The sequence below is a fragment of the Asterias amurensis genome, chromosome 3, assembly GCF_032118995.1.
Source record: "Asterias amurensis chromosome 3, ASM3211899v1".
Taxonomy (NCBI): Eukaryota; Metazoa; Echinodermata; class Asteroidea; order Forcipulatida; family Asteriidae; genus Asterias; species Asterias amurensis.
This window is the reverse complement of record NC_092650.1, coordinates 21,230,633-21,248,892: the sequence shown is the minus strand read 5'-3', so window position 1 is coordinate 21,248,892 and position 18,260 is coordinate 21,230,633. Positions and strand designations below refer to the sequence as shown.

The 18,260-nt window shown below is 37.1% G+C and overlaps 1 protein-coding gene across 1 annotated transcript in view; it reads right to left on the bottom strand.

Annotated features, from left to right (window-relative positions):
- Positions 1 to 18,260, bottom strand: part of LOC139935266 (cytochrome P450 3A31-like) — a 24,519-nt gene extending 6,259 nt beyond the window's left edge. The window contains exons 1-12 of the mRNA XM_071929777.1: positions 18,078 to 18,260; positions 17,208 to 17,301; positions 16,389 to 16,441; positions 13,877 to 13,973; positions 7,319 to 7,435; positions 5,687 to 5,793; positions 4,955 to 5,103; positions 4,126 to 4,256; positions 3,426 to 3,545; positions 2,456 to 2,673; positions 2,119 to 2,256; positions 1,810 to 1,972 (exon numbers count right to left, since the gene is read on the bottom strand). Of these exons, the coding sequence (XP_071785878.1) occupies positions 1,810 to 1,972; positions 2,119 to 2,256; positions 2,456 to 2,673; positions 3,426 to 3,545; positions 4,126 to 4,256; positions 4,955 to 5,103; positions 5,687 to 5,793; positions 7,319 to 7,435; positions 13,877 to 13,973; positions 16,389 to 16,441; positions 17,208 to 17,301; positions 18,078 to 18,130 (1,440 nt within the window). The 5' untranslated portion in view covers positions 18,131 to 18,260. The remainder of the gene's footprint in view (positions 1 to 1,809; positions 1,973 to 2,118; positions 2,257 to 2,455; positions 2,674 to 3,425; positions 3,546 to 4,125; positions 4,257 to 4,954; positions 5,104 to 5,686; positions 5,794 to 7,318; positions 7,436 to 13,876; positions 13,974 to 16,388; positions 16,442 to 17,207; positions 17,302 to 18,077) is intronic.

Genomic DNA, 18,260 nt, shown 5'->3' with positions numbered 1-18,260 from the left:
TATTTTCATATTGGTAAAAAAAAGGAACAATAAACAAATAAAGCACAACTAATATCAAAGACATTCAAGAACAGGTCAAGAAAATTAAAAATTAAAACGTTAAATAAAATGAAATGAACAAATATAACTTAATGATTAGGAGAGCAAACCAATATGACGGCATTTACAGACCCCGAAAGGCTTGTTTTTAAATTATTATAATAATAATTATTATTATTATTATTATTATTATTATTATTGTTATTGTTATTGTTATTGTTATTGTTATTGTTATTGTTATTGTTATTGTTATTGTTATTGTTATTGTTATTGTTATTGTTATTGTTATTGTTATTGTTATTGTTATTGTTATTGTTATTGTTATTGTTATTGTTATTGTTATTGTTATTGTTATTGTTATTGTTATTGTTATTGTTATTGTTATTGTTATTGTTATTGTTATTGTTATTGTTATTGTTATTGTTATTGTTATTGTTATTGTTATTGTTATTGTTATTGTTATTGTTATTGTTATTGTTATTGTTATTGTTATTGTTATTGTTATTGTTATTGTTATTGTTATTGTTATTGTTATTGTTATTGTTATTGTTATTGTTATTGTTATTGTTATTGTTATTGTTATTGTTATTGTTATTGTTATTGTTATTGTTATTGTTATTGTTATTGTTATTGTTATTGTTATTGTTATTGTTATTGTTATTGTTATTGTTATTGTTATTGTTATTGTTATTGTTATTGTTATTGTTATTGTTATTGTTATTGTTATTGTTATTGTTATTGTTATTGTTATTGTTATTGTTATTGTTATTGTTATTGTTATTGTTATTGTTATTGTTATTGTTATTGTTATTGTTTTGTTATTGTTATTGTTATTGTTATTGTTATTGTTATTGTTATTGTTATTGTTATTGTTATTGTTATTGTTATTGTTATTGTTATTGTTATTGTTATTGTTATTGTTATTGTTATTGTTATTGTTATTGTTATTGTTATTGTTATTGTTATTGTTATTGTTATTGTTATTGTTATTGTTATTGTTATTGTTATTGTTATTGTTATTGTTACTGTTATTATTATTATTATTATTGGTTTATTAAAAATCAAACGTAGCAGCCAAAAGGCTGAACTGTGTTTAGGTTTACAATATAAAAATACATTCAAACATCAAAAACCAGCAAATATACAATACGAGATTATAAAAATAGAGTAGATGTGAATATAAAATTTAAAACTGTAAGTATATACATTACAAATATTTACACAATGAAAACAAGTTATCTACAGGCCAGAACAATTATTGGTGATTGAGCAGCTCAACTAGGGAGGGGATGCAACTGTTTTTGAAACGGTTAGTCCTACATTTAATTGTACAAAGTTTATTGGAATTTCTCAGGTTGTTGTTTCTAGGTGGGGGAAGCCATTGTTTATATCTGTCAGAGGTGAGGAGGGTATTACCAAAATTAACGAAGAGCTGCTCAAGTCTAACATCCATGGCAGGGAGGCCAAGCTGGGAATAAATTTCAGCAAAAGACTTAGTTTCACAGTAATCGTAGGACAAGATAATACGAAGAGCCTTGCGCTGCAACTTTTCAAGGCATCCAAGTTGAGACTTCGTGAGGCTTGAATACCAGACTGGGCAAGCATATTCAATAGTTGGTCTAACATACATAATATATACACTCAACAAATCAGCAGTAGAGGTGCAGCACCGTTTTAATTGGCGCAGAAGGTACAATTTATAGTATTAAATTTAAATTTAAAATTAAAATTAAATTTAAATGCCTGACAAAATACAAAAACGGAACCTACCTCAGTTTGTCCGGATACCTCCACGCGGTAAATTTGAAATACACGTGTGAGAACAACGAATATTTCCATCATGGCGAACCGGTACCCGATGCACATCCGGGGTCCTTGGCCAAAAGCAAGCCAGGCAGAGGGGTGGATTTGGTCCCTCTTCTCCGGAGCGAACCTGAATATTACAAGAAGTATTAAATTCAATTCAATATGAAGTTTATTCTACTGTTTGTGAAAATAACTCAATGATGAGAAGTGATCAGTGCACCGTGATAACGGTCCGTGCCAATTCTGAACCAGTGGTACATTGGTTACGCTTACCTCTCGGGGTCGAATTTCTCTGGATCCGGCCAATATTCCGGATCGTTCTGGATCGCATGAACAGCAATCTCAACTGTGACTCCCTTTGGAACTGTAACTCCCTGGATTACACAATCCTCCTTGCAGATACGGTTGAGCCTGCCACATGAGAAACAAAATTATTGAGAAAAACATGGAGCAAGACAAAACCAAGCAATTATCATGCAAAAAACAAAAGTGACACTCTGTTTCCCATGCCCCGGGTAATTATTTGGAGCGCAAAGAATTGGCCTAAAAACCCGAAAAGTTAAAATTGTGACATTGGGTAATTTATGCATATAGCGGGGCATCAACTCACGAAGCAACTGTCGGGTACAATCGAAGGGTCTCGCGGATCACCATGTCAGTGTAGACCAACCGACTGGTTTTCTCAAGGGTGATATCTGACGAGTTTATGACCTCATCTATTTCTTGAATGACTCGCTCTTGGATTTCTGGATGAAGGGCGAGGAGGTAGAAGCAGTAGGATAGTGTAGCCGGACTGGTCTCAAGGTTGCCTGTGAAGAAACTCATGCACTGTAGAGGAAAACCAAGAAAACGGTGAAGACTATTCCAAAGAAATGTTGCAGCATATGGACAAGATCTTGGACCATTTAAGACAAAGTAAGATCACTGTTTTCTTGGGTTTTCCTCCACACAGCTCCATAGTTTGAATAATAGTGTATAGATTGTCGCTTGTCTGTCTTGACCTTGTTCACCATTATACCCCTACTCGGACTTTACGATCATCTCAAACAGTCACTGCTATCAACTACCAGACCTTCTTCGATTTAAATACATCGAGTAGTTTCTGCTTCTTTAAGTTATGTTAAAAGCACTGGACACCTTTGGTACAAAAATCAGTTTAATCATTCTGTGTATCTCAACATATGCATAAAATGACAAACCTGTGAAAAACTCATTCGGTCGTCAAAGTTGCGAGAGAAAAGTGTAAGAAAAAAAAAACCATTGTCGCACAAGTTGCGTGCTTTCAGATGCAAAGAAATCGAGATCGCAACAGCTGAGGTCGAAATCGATTCAAATATTTTGTTGAGAGATTACCTCTTTTTAAAAAAACTACGTTACTTCAGAGGGTTTCGCTTCTCACAATGTTTTACACTATAACAATTTATGGGCTATTGTGAAGTTATGTGGCTGCTGACAAGTGCTATGATGTTTCTTATGAAGCAAAGGCCGTATCGTTTGTGGTTGTCTGCCATGGTTAATTGCACATAATATTTTATATAATTATTTTATATATTTTAAAAGATTTGTCTTATTTTACATACCATTGAGAAGATCTCGGTTTTTGTCAGGGAAGCGCGTTGAATCAGGTGGCCATTCGACTTGTTTGCTGCTTCGGGATCCTTGTGGGAGTTCACCATGAGTTGCAGGAAATCTTTGTATTTCTGTCAAAAGAAAAAGAAATCAATTTTATTATTTTCATACCAGCATTTTTTACCGGGTTTCTTCAGAAAGAACACATGATTATTACATGACTTTATTTTAAAATCTTGATCAGGACAGAATATACTTTGATTAGGTCAGAAAAGACATTCTTAAAGCAAAAGACATGCAGTTGACCAACTAATCTTCAGACCCATATTGTTTGTACAAAATCTCAGGTTAAAGACACTGGACACTATTGGTAATTGTCGAAGACCAGTTTTCCCACTTGTATGTATCTCAACCTATTATGCATAAAAAATAACAGTCCTGTGAAAATTAGAACTCAATTTGTCGTCGAAGCTGCGAGATAACAATAGAGAGGGAAAACACCCTTGTCATACAAAGTTGTGTGCTTTCCGATGCTTACTTATGTCGAGACCTCAAAATCAAATTCTGAGGTCTTGAGTTCAAATATATTAGTGGGAAATTACTTCTACCTCAAAAAGTACGTCTCCCGCAATGTTTCATAATGTCAGCAGCTCTCCATTGCTCATTACCATTATAAGTTCTTACGTTAACAGTGATTACCAACAGTCTTACCGTTGAGTTTTTCTCGATCTTTCTCACGTCCATAATGCCATTGACGAGGTCACCAAAGAAGTTGATTGACTCATGCGGGTGAACGGCACATCCAAAGTATAGAAAGACGGATTCCAGCCATGGAAAGAGCACTGCGTGATTCAAATGGATTACACAAAACAAATAACTGGTCAATTTTAAAGGAATATTGCAGAATTAATAACAGAACAGAACTCATCTAAGATCAGAGATTTACATTATACGTACACGGTCTATAATGATGATGGTCGTAGAAAACATCCCTTCAAATAATTCTGTCTTAAATGTTACATTTTTGATGAGAAATAAATAAAACTAGTTTTCTGTTCACTCAATAAGCGTTTTTTTTCATTTATTCTTTTAATCGATGTCTTGTCAATTTGAAATCGGTTCCACTATTTTCTCGTGACCCAGATTGCCGATCGATCTCAAGGTTTGTCAGTTTATGTATAAAATGGTGGATTACATACAGTGCTTACACTGCCAGATACTGTTTTGTTAGCAAAAACATATTCTTCGCTTCCCAGGTTGTATCGTAATTTGGGTGTGATCCCTGGCTACACGGCAGTTAACGGTTGTATGATTTATGACTGGCACCCCGAACAAAGATATTGACAAAATAGGGACACCGCCAATATAGGGCTAGATAGCTTAGTTGGTAGAGCGCCGGTACGTTAATCCGGAGGTCGTTTGTTCCAATCCCACTCTAGTCAATTCTTTGTTCAACCCCCAAAATATATTCTGTTCTACGTTGTGTCTGTGATCACTACGTTTTGTTAAAAAAAAAAAAAAAAAAAAAACTTTTACTTACTTGTGATTATCCACGGCGGGTAGGCAGTCTTAAAATGTTTCCACATTTCCCGGGAATGGTGCATGAGTATTGACCTTTCCTCTTGTGAGCCCAGCTTGGAAGCGAAGAAACAGAGAGAACTGACGTCCATTCCAAACCTTGCCATGTAACTGTAGAAAATCCAAAATAAACACTTAAAATGTATTACATATACTGTACCCTCTTGCACAAGAGTGAAACGTTCACTCTCTTGTCCAAATGATGTTATAGTTTCGCTCTTGTAAGAGTGAAAGTCAATCTGTGTCACTGTCTTTGAGAGGAAATTTGAACTCTTAATAGAGTCAACAAAGTTTCTGATTTCTACGCTGATAACGTTATGAGAAGGTTTTAAAGTTAAGTTTTTTTTTGTGGGGGGTGGGGGGGGGGGCGGGGGTTGGGGGTATTGGGGTGTTCAGATGTTGTTTGTTTGTTGGTTGTTTGTTTGTTCATACAATCATACATGCAGATAAATAATGAATGAATCACTAAAAAGTGTTTTGTATATTTAAGAACAATACAATACAGCATGAATGGGGTGGCCTTCTACTGCTTCCGAGACTGCCGTCAGAAGAATCAATTTGTTTTGAATAATACAAGAAATGAGTTCCCAGACAAAGTTATAAAAGTTATAAGTTCAAAAATAAAGTGAGCAAAATTTACATCTTTAAAATAAGCGTGTACAGAAGTAAAATGAAATTAAGCACGTTGACTCACGAGTTGATGTCGAGGGCAACTTTCTTTGTCTCGTCGGTTTTGTTTTCATTCTCGCTTTCGATATCCTTCAACGTGGCGTCGGTGCAATCATTAACCATTGACACCATCTTGAACGAAAACATAAAGCACTTGAAGTTAATTTTGTCGCGGTACCATCACTGACACCTTCTGTAAGTCAGTATTTACATGGGCTGAGGACCAATAGTTGTTTAATATAAAATAAAACAAAAACAAAATTAAAAATTACCTTGCGGAACTAAAGCCAAGCCGAAGTAATTAAAACCCTTTTTTATGATTTGCCGGTTCCATTTTATATAAAATGAAAGTTAAAAAAATTGTTTCTGCTTTTTTGCTTCTCTCTAAATGTGAATCAAGACATCAATGAACAAGAATCTACCGGGAGTGTACCAGAATTGTAAAAAACACAAATCTCTTGCATATAACAAAGAACATCATGGAAACCATCGAACACCACAATGACATCGACATCGACATCGACATCGACATCATCATCATTATCATTATCATTATCATTATCATTATCATTATCATTATCATTATCATTATCATTATCATTATCATTATCATTATCATTATCATTATCATTATCATTATCATTATCATTATCATTATCATTATCATTATCATTATCATTATCATTATCATTATCATTATCATTATCATTATCATTATCATTATCATTATCATTATCATTATCATTATCATTATCATTATCATTATCATTATCATTATCATTATCATTATCATTATCATTATCATTATCATTATCATTATCATTATCATTATCATTATCTTTATCTTCATCATTATCATTATCATTATCATTATCATTATCATTATCATTATCATTATCATTATCATTATCATTATCATAATCATTATCATTATCATTATCATTATCATTATCATTTTTAAAAATCAAACGTAGCAGCCAAAAGGCTGAATTGTGTTTAGGTTTACAATATAAAAATACATTCAAACATCAAAAACCAGCAAATATACAATAAGAGATTATAAAAATAAGTTAAATTTGAATATAAACATTTAAAAAGTAAGAAGATATACAATACACATATTTACACAATGAAAACAAGTTATCTACAGGCCAAAAAATTATTGGTGATTGAGCAGCTCAACTAGGGAGGGGATGCAGCTGTTTTTGAAACGGTTAGTTCTACATTTACAAAGTTTATTGGAGTTTCTCAGGTTGTTGTTTCTAGGTGGGGGGAAGCCATTGTTTATATCTCTCAGAGGTACAAATGAAATTTATGAGTATATTATTTATACGAGCGTATAAGTTGTTGTCCAAGTCGAATATGAGTTCGATGAGATACTGATTTTTTTTTAAAGGTTTTATTTGGAGAGTTAGTGCCTTTGGAGAGTTAGTGCTATTAGGGCTAGGATTCTGATAGGCCTAGATGGTACCCAAGCCTACATCAATATGGACTGTAAAAGGGGTAACCCTCTTTTACCCCCGAGAGTAGATGACAACAACTCCGGAAAGTTATTCAAACCCACACCTTGAAGGACTTGTGTGTAGGCCGCCTTGCAAAAAAAAAAAAAAACAAAAAAAACAAAAAAAGAAAAAAAAAACAAAAAAAAAAAACTCACCTGCTGTACTTTGGACTTTGAGAAGGCAAGTGCAACTGCCTCTCTCATATGCTTCCATCTCTCACCTTGTAGACCAAGAAGATCTTCATTCATGACTTTGGGACGAAGTGGAAATTGCTGCCCCAAAATAAAACCAAGTACTAATAAATAAAACACAACACTTATGAGGCGTACGGTTTCTTTTCTTTTTTCTTTTTTTCAAATGCAATGTATGTAGGGACTACGTTTGAATAATGAGATCTTATGACGCCTTCGACATACAACCGTGTAATGGTTTACAAGATGCTGTGGGGCAATTTGCTGCCAACAAACCATGTACACCGGGACGAACCCCCTTATCTTGTCGATAAGCGCACTGTGCTCTTTTACGTGCATTACATAACACGCGGGACCAACGGCTTTAGGACCCTGCCGAGGGATGAAGCATCATGACAGTGGCGTAACTAGGCGGGGGGGGGGGGGGCAGGGGGGCCGGCGCCCCCCCCCCCCCCCCGCTCAGAACCCTTGCCCCCCCCCCCTCTTGCCCCCCCATATGAAATCAGAGATAAGTATATTCTTATAGGCCTTATATATAAATCGTTTAAGGCTGCATAAAATGCTGCCGTAAAACGGAAAACTTTTATTCGTTATCAGTAGGCCCTATGTGGACTATAACATGAAAAATGCGTGGAAACGCGCGCGCGATCGTATTGACGGTAAATGTTTGTTGTGGTTTTGCGGTTACAGAGAGTGCAGGATGTGACAAAGTTCTGTTAAATACGTGGTGGTCTGAACGCAGACCAATAGCTCCGTAAACACAAAGTCAGATCATGGAGGTAGAAATTTCTACCTCAATGGTCAGATGCACTACAGAGAAATTTACTACAGCACAAAAATGGCCAGCGAAAAAGGTTGCTTAGACCATTTCTTCTCCTTTGAAGCAAGCGGTGCAATTGAGAGGTAGGCCTACTATTTTTAAATATCCGTTTCGTAACTAAAATGTGATTATTAAACACCCACAATTTCGATCCTGTGTTTTTGGCTTACACTTGTTACAATAAGGCCGAGTAAAAAAAGAAACATGTTTAGTGTATGGGTTTCTCAAAAATAAGGAAGGAGGAGGGGCTTTTTATTTTTTATTTCAAGATGGTCGCCATGAATGTCAAATATCAACTGGGTTTTTTTTCTGCTGCTGAAATACACAAAACATTAATGAAACAGTTTGGTCATGGCATTCAGACAAGACATTCAGATTTTTTTTTTTTTTTTTGCTGAGATCATTTAAAATAACCCTTTTTCAAAAAAAAAAAAGAAGAAAAAAAATGTGCATAAAAAAAACTTAAGAAAAAAAAAGAGGTGTCCTGTAAAAAGGAAGCGGGCGGGGACGCTAAACATTTCTATTTTTCTATTTTTACTTGGCCTAATATTATTATGTTTTGGGTATTTACACACCCACAAAGCCTAGTTGAGAATACCGTGTACAACTCTAAATTGGTACTTGTTGACCACAGTTGGTAATTTAATCCTTTTATACAGTCAAAAAGTTTTATCTTATACAAAATGACATGTTCTCTAAGATTTTGTTGTTTTCGCAATCTTTTGTTACATGCTGACTATAGACTGTTTAAGAACTGCATTGGTGTGTATCAACTATATATCAGTTAACATATTTAATAATAATCTTGCACTTCTTTGGCCCCCCCAAATTTAATCTTTGCCCCCACTTGCCCCACCAAATGAAAATGTCTAGTTACGCCACTGCATCATGGTTATCGTCATCGTCAGCTATAGAGCAAGCTAGTCTAAACGTAGAGAGCACTTCAAGAACTGACTACGCGGTAGTACAGCTAATCACGATCCTATAAGCTAAAGTAGTATAGTCCCAGCCGTTTTTCTATACCATCTGACCGGGTAATAGTTAAAAAGCAGACCAGTTCTATTCAGAACTGAGAAGTCTCCCGAACCCCCGAACATCTACTCCGCGGCAGTAGAATAAAGAAAGACAGTTCTCTAAGAACAAACTCTACCTGGCAAGTAGATACACACAAGGTGTTACCGCAAACCAAATACATATTGATATCTCACCATGCAATACCTCAAATCCTACAGACAAATACTAAGTTACGAGTTTCTATTTGGCAATTGCAATGAAGTTAATTATCTGAATGTCCAACCAAAATCAACTCTTACGACTCCATTTATGAAAAGATGGTTAAATGTCAGTAAAAATCAATTACAATAACACAGTTCTGTTCCCAAAATCTTAAAGGCAGTTGGAATCCACTGGAATGTTGCGACAATGAGATTTCGCGCCACATGGCGCCACTACGCGCCAAATAATTCCAACAGAGGCGGATAGCCCGCCAAAGCGCGCCAAATGGCACCCGATTGGTGACTACTTCGCGCCAAATGCCACCTGGTTGCCCGCCATTCGGCGCCACTTGCCGCCTATAAACGCAGGCCGCATCGCAGGACTTTCTCACACAACTTTCAAGATTCGACTCGACAACACCTCCACGCAGTTTTTCCTTCACAATTTCTACAAGATTTTACACAATTTTCAACGAAGATGCAGCGGTAATTATATAGTCGGCAAGTAGCGCCAAGCGGCAGCAAGTTCAAACCAATTTGGCGACCTTTGGCACAAACTAATCACCAAGTGGCGCAAAGTAGCCGTCTATTGGCGCGAATGGCGCCAACAGGGTGAATTTGGGAATCAAATGGTCGTGTAATGGCGCGAATTGGCGCAAACTGGCGTTGACCAAGATGGCGCCGATCCATGGCGACACGGTTTTGCGAGCTCTTACATTTTTACTTTTTATGTGCTTTTTAATTACGGAGTCGTTGGGAGTTTTATCATATAGCAGAGAGGAATTGCTCGTGCTTCAACCCAGTGGAAGTGAGGTGTGCAAAGAGCTGTTATTAAGCCTGAATTCGATAAAGAATTTTCTGTCTTTACCTGTAAATTCAACTAGTGATGAAGGACCTAGCTCGACACGCTATATGATACGTCGGGGGCGCAGACGTGGTAAGCGTGGTGGTGCACTGTTAAGACTACGCAAACGGAACCATAAACCACCTCTACCCAGTATATTCCTTGGCAATGTACGCTCCCTGCGCCATAAGATAGACGAACTCTGCTGCCTCATCCATACTCGGAAGGACTATCGAGATTGTTCGTTATTTTGTTTCACGGAAACTTGACTAAATTCTTCTGTTCCGGACTCAGCCGTGGTACCACCCGGATTCAATTTCAAGTCAACAGGTGGTGGATTGTGCTTTCTATTGAACGACGAATGGTGTACCGATGCCAAGATACTCTCACATTCATGTACACCGGAACTTGAATACTGTTCATCAAATGCAGACCTTTTTATTTACCCCGTGAGTTTGGTTCTATTCTACTATGTGCTACATATGTGCCTCCGGATGCTAATGCTAAATCCGCTATTGATCAACTTTCTTGTATTATTACGCAACATGAAAACAAGAACCCTGGATCAATCAGCATTGTCCTCGGTGACTTTAACCACACCAATCTGAAGAAGGGCCTGCCCAAGTTCTACCAACATGTTAGTTGTGCCACTCGCCTTGACAATACTATTGACCACTGTTATACTACAATAAAGGGTGCTTATCGATCTCTAAAGCGTGCTCCACTGGGCAACTCTGATCACAATATGGTGCATTTAATTCCCACGTACCGTCAGCAACTGAAACGCGAGAAGCCCACAGTAAACACTGTCTCGCAATGGACGGATGCGGCCACAGAGCGACTTCAAGGGTGTGTTGCATGCACGGACTGGGATATGTTTAATGAACGTTCAGCTGATCTTGATGAGTGCACTGACGTAACGATGGAGTACATCAAATTTTGCGAAGAGTTATGCATTCCCAAGAAAACAGTGAAGAGGTTCCCTAATGACAAACCCTGGTTTGACCGGTCCGTTCGTACCGAACTTCTTGCTAAGGAGCAAGCATTTAGATCCGGCGATGCTCCAGCCATCAAAAAAGCCAAATACGCCGTTCAAAAGGCAATCCGGAATGCAAAACTAAGGTTTCGCAATAAACTCGAAGATGACATCTCTGCGACTAATTCAAGGGAACTGTGGAAAGGTTTCCATAAAATTACAGGCTACAAACCAAAGCCAAAACAAGCACCCCAGGACGATACAACACTTCCGGATCAACTGAATGACTTTTTTACACGCTTTGATCGTCCAAAAGACCGTTTACCGGATATGAGTGAAACGCTACCTCCCCCATTTGAAATAACACTCACAGACACTCGTCGTGTCCTACGTCAGCTAAAACTCAACAAGGCACCTGGACCAGACGGCATCACCCCACGACTTCTCAGATCTTGTAATGACTTTTTATGCAATATTTTATGTAAATTATTCAATTGGTCTTTGGAAACTTGCCATGTTCCAAATGTTTTAAAAAAATCTACCATCATTCCTGTGCCAAAACGTTCACCAGTTACTTGCCTTAATGACTACCGCCCTGTAGCTCTAACTTCAATTGTTATAAAATGCCTTGAAACTTTAATTAGCAACTTCATCCAATCTCAGCTGCCGCCTAAATTAGACCCTTTCCAGTTTGCGTACAAGGCTAACAGGTCAGTTGACGATGCAGTATCATGGTCTTTATTCAGAGCATCTCAGTTCCTCGATAAGAACGTCCCTAACTATTGCAGGATTTTATTTGTGGATTATAGTTCGGCGTTTAACACCATATCTCCTTTTAAATTGTATGATAAACTTATAACTTTGAATTTTAACCATTCTTTGTGTCGTTGGATTTTAGATTTTTTATTGGATCGCTCACAGAAGTTAAGAATTGGTCAATGTTTCTCTAAGTCACTTGTCCTAAGTACAGGAGCGCCACAAGGTTGTATTTTATCTCCAATGCTGTACTCATTGTTTACGCATGATTGTGAAGTAAACTCTGTTAATAAATTTATGGTAAAATATGCTGACGACACTACATTAGGTGGACTAATTTTTAAGGACGATTCCATGTATCGTGATGAAGTTAATCATTTAGTTCAATGGTGTCACGACAATAACTTAGAATTAAATGTTCAAAAGACTAAGGAAATTATTGTAGACTTCAGAAGAAATCCAGACAAAGTTGAGCCGCTAAATATTAATGGATCCGAAGTGGAAATTGTCGACTCTTTTAAATTTCTAGGAGTGCACATATCAAACGAGCTTAAGTGGGTGACTCATGTTGATTCCATTGTTAGGAAGGCCCAGCAACGGTTGTTCTTTCTTAGAAGATTGAGGAGTTTTCGTGTCAGCCAAGATTTGCTGGTAAAGTTTTATCGGGCAGTTGTTGAGAGTATTTTGACACTCTCGATCACTGTCTGGTATGGCAACACCACGGCAGATGACCGAAAACGCCTCAATCGTGTAGTCGGTACTGCTAGCTTTATCATTGGTCGTGAGCTTCCTGCTTTGGATAAACTTTATACTGCTCGGGTTCTGAAGAAATCTAGATCTATTATTTCGGATGAATTTCACCCTGCGAACAGTTTGTTTGAATTAATGAGATCAGGTAAGCGATATAGAGCGATCAGAGCCGACTCCAACCGTACTCGCAATAGTTTTTATCCCAGTGCAATAAGGTTACTTAATGATTAATACTTTTTAATTTGTTTTGGGGGTTTGCAATTTTGTTACTGTTATTGTCTCTCTGCATATTGTGCGCATACTGTTTATTTGTTCGTTATTGTATGCCTATGTGGTTTTAGGGTTTTCTGTATTTTTTGTAATTTTTGATTGTTAATATTTTTAGACTCGCAAGCCGAAGTGAATTTCACTGTATATGTATTTATATGTGTGACAATAAACAATTGAATTGAATTGAATGAAACTGGCGCAACATTTTGGAGCAAGCCGGGTGGCATTTGGCGACTCATGCCGAGCGGACATTAATGTGGCGCCACAGTGGACTCCTAGCATCCGACAACAAATCACAAGAAATGTGCTGGTTCGTAATATTAATGACACCAGACGAGATTTTTCTAATGATTTTACCGTTTGTGCTGGTACAAAACATTCAACCAGGCGACGGAAAAATGCTGCGACACGAGACTTTGTAACTTTGTAAGAAAGGGTTTGTATTAAAGGCACTTGACAATTTTGGTAATTACTAAAAAAAAAATGTTAGCATAAAACTTACTTGACTACGAGCGATTAAGAGCTCTTGATAGTAAAAAGCATTGTGAGAATCTGCTTCCTCCTAAAGCAACTTCTTTTTCTTAAGAAAAGGGGTTAGTTTTTCCTTCACATCAAAAAATACGTCACCTTAAAGCACAAACATGTGTGCATAAAGGTGTTTTTTCTTTCATTATTGCTTCAATTTCTTTATATACAGATTTCAAGTTATGCGTATGTTGGGATGATGCAAGTGATAAAACTTGTCTTTGACAATATTACCAAATGTATCAAATATGGACATCATGGATATGATGGGTAAAATACAATAAATATGGTCTATCAATAATTAAATTCACATTGTATTCTTTTGAAATATTTAAAAATAGCATTTCTCTTTGGAAGTAGGACTCACCTCTCGATCGGTAAAGTTTGAGAACTTCTTCACCATTACCTCCTTGACAAACTCCAAATCACTCGTGATTATTGCTTTCTTGCTTCCACGAAAAATGCTGCATCAAAAAAAAAAATAATAATAATCAAGGAAAACTTACTAATAATATTATCTTCCAGTACGCGCTAATCCACCAATCAGATGCTCGAACTACTAGTAGGGGGATAAAAACATATACGCCTCTCTTAATATTTATGCATGAGGTACGTCACAATGCTAACTCAAAACGAGGCGATGGGCGCAGCCACTGCAAGTGATTGGGGAAGTGCGCCCATAGCCTTATTTTGGGTAAGAATTATGACGTCATGCATAAGTATTAAGAGAGGCCTATATGCTACGAGCTCTGTTTTATATCCCACTTCCTCTGTTTTTATTACACAGTGCGTATTGTGAAATGTCATTTTGTCACGCTCCGTGTACGGACAGTGCAAAAGTTACATTCTAAACTTTGTGCGCGTGAAATAACGCTCTGAAGTTTTAAATTTTGCACATTGCAAGTGAGACTGGAAGATAAATTCGTTGTCACACGCGCGCTCGTGAAATACGAAAAAATATAGCTCTTCTGCGTCCCATATCCAGCTCGGCCTTCGGCCTCGTTGGATATGGGACGCAGAAGCGCTATATTTTTCCGTATTCCACTCGCGCTTGTGTGATAACTTATAATAACTTGTTTTTATATAAGGGTCTCGAAATCGAATTTAAATATTTTAGTCAAAAATTGCTTCTTTCACTAAACTACCTTGCTTCAGAGGTAGCTGTTTCTCACATTGTTTTATCAAACTAGCTCTTCATTACTCGTTACCAAGTAAGATTTTATGCTAACAATTAATTACAAATAGCGTCCAGTGAAATGTAAAATGTGGGTCAATTAATGGTTACACATACCTATATTCCGAAACCCCTATGTTCCGACATCCCTATGTTCCGACAACTCAGCCTATATTCCGACATCCCTTTATTCCGACACCCCTATATTCCGAGACCCCTATATTCCGACACCCCTATGTTCCGACAACTGAACCTATATTCCGACACCCCTATGTTCCGACACCCCTATATTCCGAAACCCCTATGTTCCGACACCCCTATGTTCCGACAAGTTATGATCGCACATTATTACTCTGTTGACCAATAACAAAAACACCAGTTGTATTACATGTTTCCCGGCGTGTTTCGGCCGGTAATAAGTTTGAACATTCATCAGTTGAATTTTGTCCCATTTTTTTTTAGAAGTGATTGAATCAAATTAAGATAATTGAATCACACATGAATTTGGTGCTTTTGTTTTGTGGTTATAAACATGAGTTATGGCTCCCCGAGTAAGCTCACAAGAAGATGCTCGGTACTTTACAATTTACTTGTTGTCGGAACATAGGGGTGTCGGGACATAGGGGTGTTTTGGTTGTCGGAATAAATGGTGTCGGAACATAGGGGTGTCGGAATATAGGGGTGTCGGAACATAGGGGTGTCGGATTATAGGTTAAGTTGTCTGAACATAGGGGTGTCTGAACATAGGGATGTTGGAACATAGGGGTGTCGGAATGTAGAGCAGTCACCCAATTGGTTGTGTTCTACCCAGCCTACTAGTACTATTTCATTTCAATTTGTATTATTTCTTTTTTTAAGTAGGATTTGAAACTTTGCATGGTGGAAATACGATATAGAAAGGTTTGCGGTAACACCATGTAATGACTATCTCTAAAGAGTTGGGGTGGTTCTGAAAAGAACCGTTGGTTTCAACTCCACTAAAGAGTTGGGGTGGTTCTGAAAAGAACCGTTGGTTTCAACTCTAATAATAATAAAGAATATTTATAGGTCGCCAAAATCCACCAAACAGCAAGGAAAATAAGACAAATAGACCAGTTACACATAGGCGAGATTTAACAAAGTGGTTTTCAACTTAACCTTGAAAGTATTGAGATTAGAAATATTGCGGATTTGTAGAGGCAAGTCATTCCAGAGTGTGGGTCCAGCATGGGAAAAACACCTATCGCCCTATGATTTGCTACTCTTAGTAACTTGACGCATGCATGCATTTAAAGATCGGAGAGATCGCACAGGAGTATTAGCGTTTACCAAAGAAATGTCATACATTTCATTATTATTAATGCAATGAAAGATAAGCAACAGAAGTTTGAAAGTAATGCGAGATTCGGCTGGTAGCCAGTGTAGTGACTTCAGAACCGGTGTAATGTGAGTGTGTTTCCTGGTAAGAGTGACAATGCGAGCAGCTGCGTTTTGTAATTTTTGTAGTTTAGAAAGTTGAGTTTGGGGTAAGTGAAAAAGAAGACCGTTACCGAAATCCAGCCGAGAAGAAATGAGAGCATGGACTATTTTCTCAGTGGCTGGACGGGTCAGGTATTTGCGGATCATCCTTTGTGCTGCGAGGACAGTTTTTTAATAGACCATATTTATTGATATCTATCTATCTATCTAATGATCGAATAAATTTACTAAAGAACAACAATCTTACCCAAAGACTCTTCCGTACTCCTTTGTCCATTTCTGGATAGCAATATGCACACCCTGGATATGATTTGTAAAATACACACAAATCATTAGACTATGTCGTTGCCGTTTTTAGCAAAGCGGCGATTTATCCTGCCAGCCTACATAAGTGCCCCCAATCGCGTTTGGAGTTTTTTTTTATTCAAACTATTGTTAAAAGGTACCTTTTGTGGGACACAAAACAACAATGTCCACAGATTTACATTAAACAACCACGGTTTGAAGTTATTGATGACAGAAAGCTTCCCTTAAAATATTACAAGGGATAACGAAATTTATTCCTTCAACTTTTCGGCTGGGTTCGAGGAACAAGGGATAAAAGAAAATCTCGAATTCTGTCCCTTTCTCCTTTTTGGCTTGATTTGTGCACCAATTTCTTACTTTAAAAAAGGGGGTAGGCGGAGTCACCCCCAAACATTTTTATCCATTCTTTAAACATAAAAATCGTTACAAACAAATTACTCAAAAACATATTTTATTGTTCATAAACATAATTATACTCGAATGTTTAAAGAAAAAATATATATATTTCCAGGTGACTTTAATGTAGCTTCCAACAGCGATGAATATTTTAAATGTAAACTGTATATATACAAATTGTTCGTTTGTAAACTGTTGTTGTATAACGTGTACCTTTTACTGTAATTTGCCCATTAGTCACGAGTGTAAAAAAAAAACAAAAAAAAAAAAAACAAAGTGAAATATTTAAACTTGTAGTTCAAAACTGAAACTGTTGAAGTAAGTTATTGGTGAACTAATTATTTTAGTCTGGCTAAAAACTTACATCTCTGAAGTCAAAAATGTTTCCAAATATGGGCAGAGGCGGCGGGCCCTTCAACCCAAGCTTGGCGTAGTAAGTGCGGCGACTGTATGTGCTCCTAAATGATGACAGAGATACAATGTTTGTGTTACATCCTTTGACTTTGAGAAGGACTCCGCTATGGTCGAAACGTCAGGCCTCTGATTTTATCCATTTATACAATAGGTCCTTTTGGTTGGTTTTTATTATAAGTTTTTTCGATCAATTTTGGCAGATGAGCAGCCAATTTAACTATCAAGCAATTCTGTTTTGCGCGAAATCGAATGCTCTGAAAAGGGTCATTCGATTTCGATTAATGATTAGTCACATGAAACGTTGCGTCATTCGATTTAACAAAATAATCATTAAATTTAACAATTCATCAAAGCAGCATTCAAACTCGCAGACGCTTCTTGAGGCGTGTGTGCCACGAAAAAGAATGACGATACGCTAGATTGAACAGAGTGCTAAAGGAATTTGACTCGACTCAAAACGAAATTGAATGGCCGAATTCTGAATTTGAAACGCAGTAACAACCGGAGAGGCAAACAGCTTTAACTCCAACGCATGAAAATGAATTGGCTGCTCATTTTCTGAAATTGACCAAGAAAACCTATATTATTTGTGTAATATTTGTTTAATGAAAAACCGCCCAAAACTAGGGTGAAAGCTACTCTTGAAAGTGGAACGAACTCAGGGGAGCTGAGGGTAGGAATTTATATTCCTCTTAAAACAGTAAAGATTGTAGGATGGAGGTAAACGTGCACTCAAAACACCAACTAGTTTTGAGATAAACAGAAGAAAACTACAATCGTAAAAAGAATGATATAAAGACCGTGTGAAGAAATATCTTACCATGCAAGCCAAGTAGCAAGGATGCCGAACAATGTTAAGACAACCCCCAGCATATTGGCGACGATCCAGATACGATACCGGTCAAGTAAGAAATAAAAGCCTACTGCGTCAAGCCAGCAACTCCTCACTTTTCTTATGACGAGCGATTTGCAACTTCCGGTGTATTTTCGTGGTTGCAGTAAT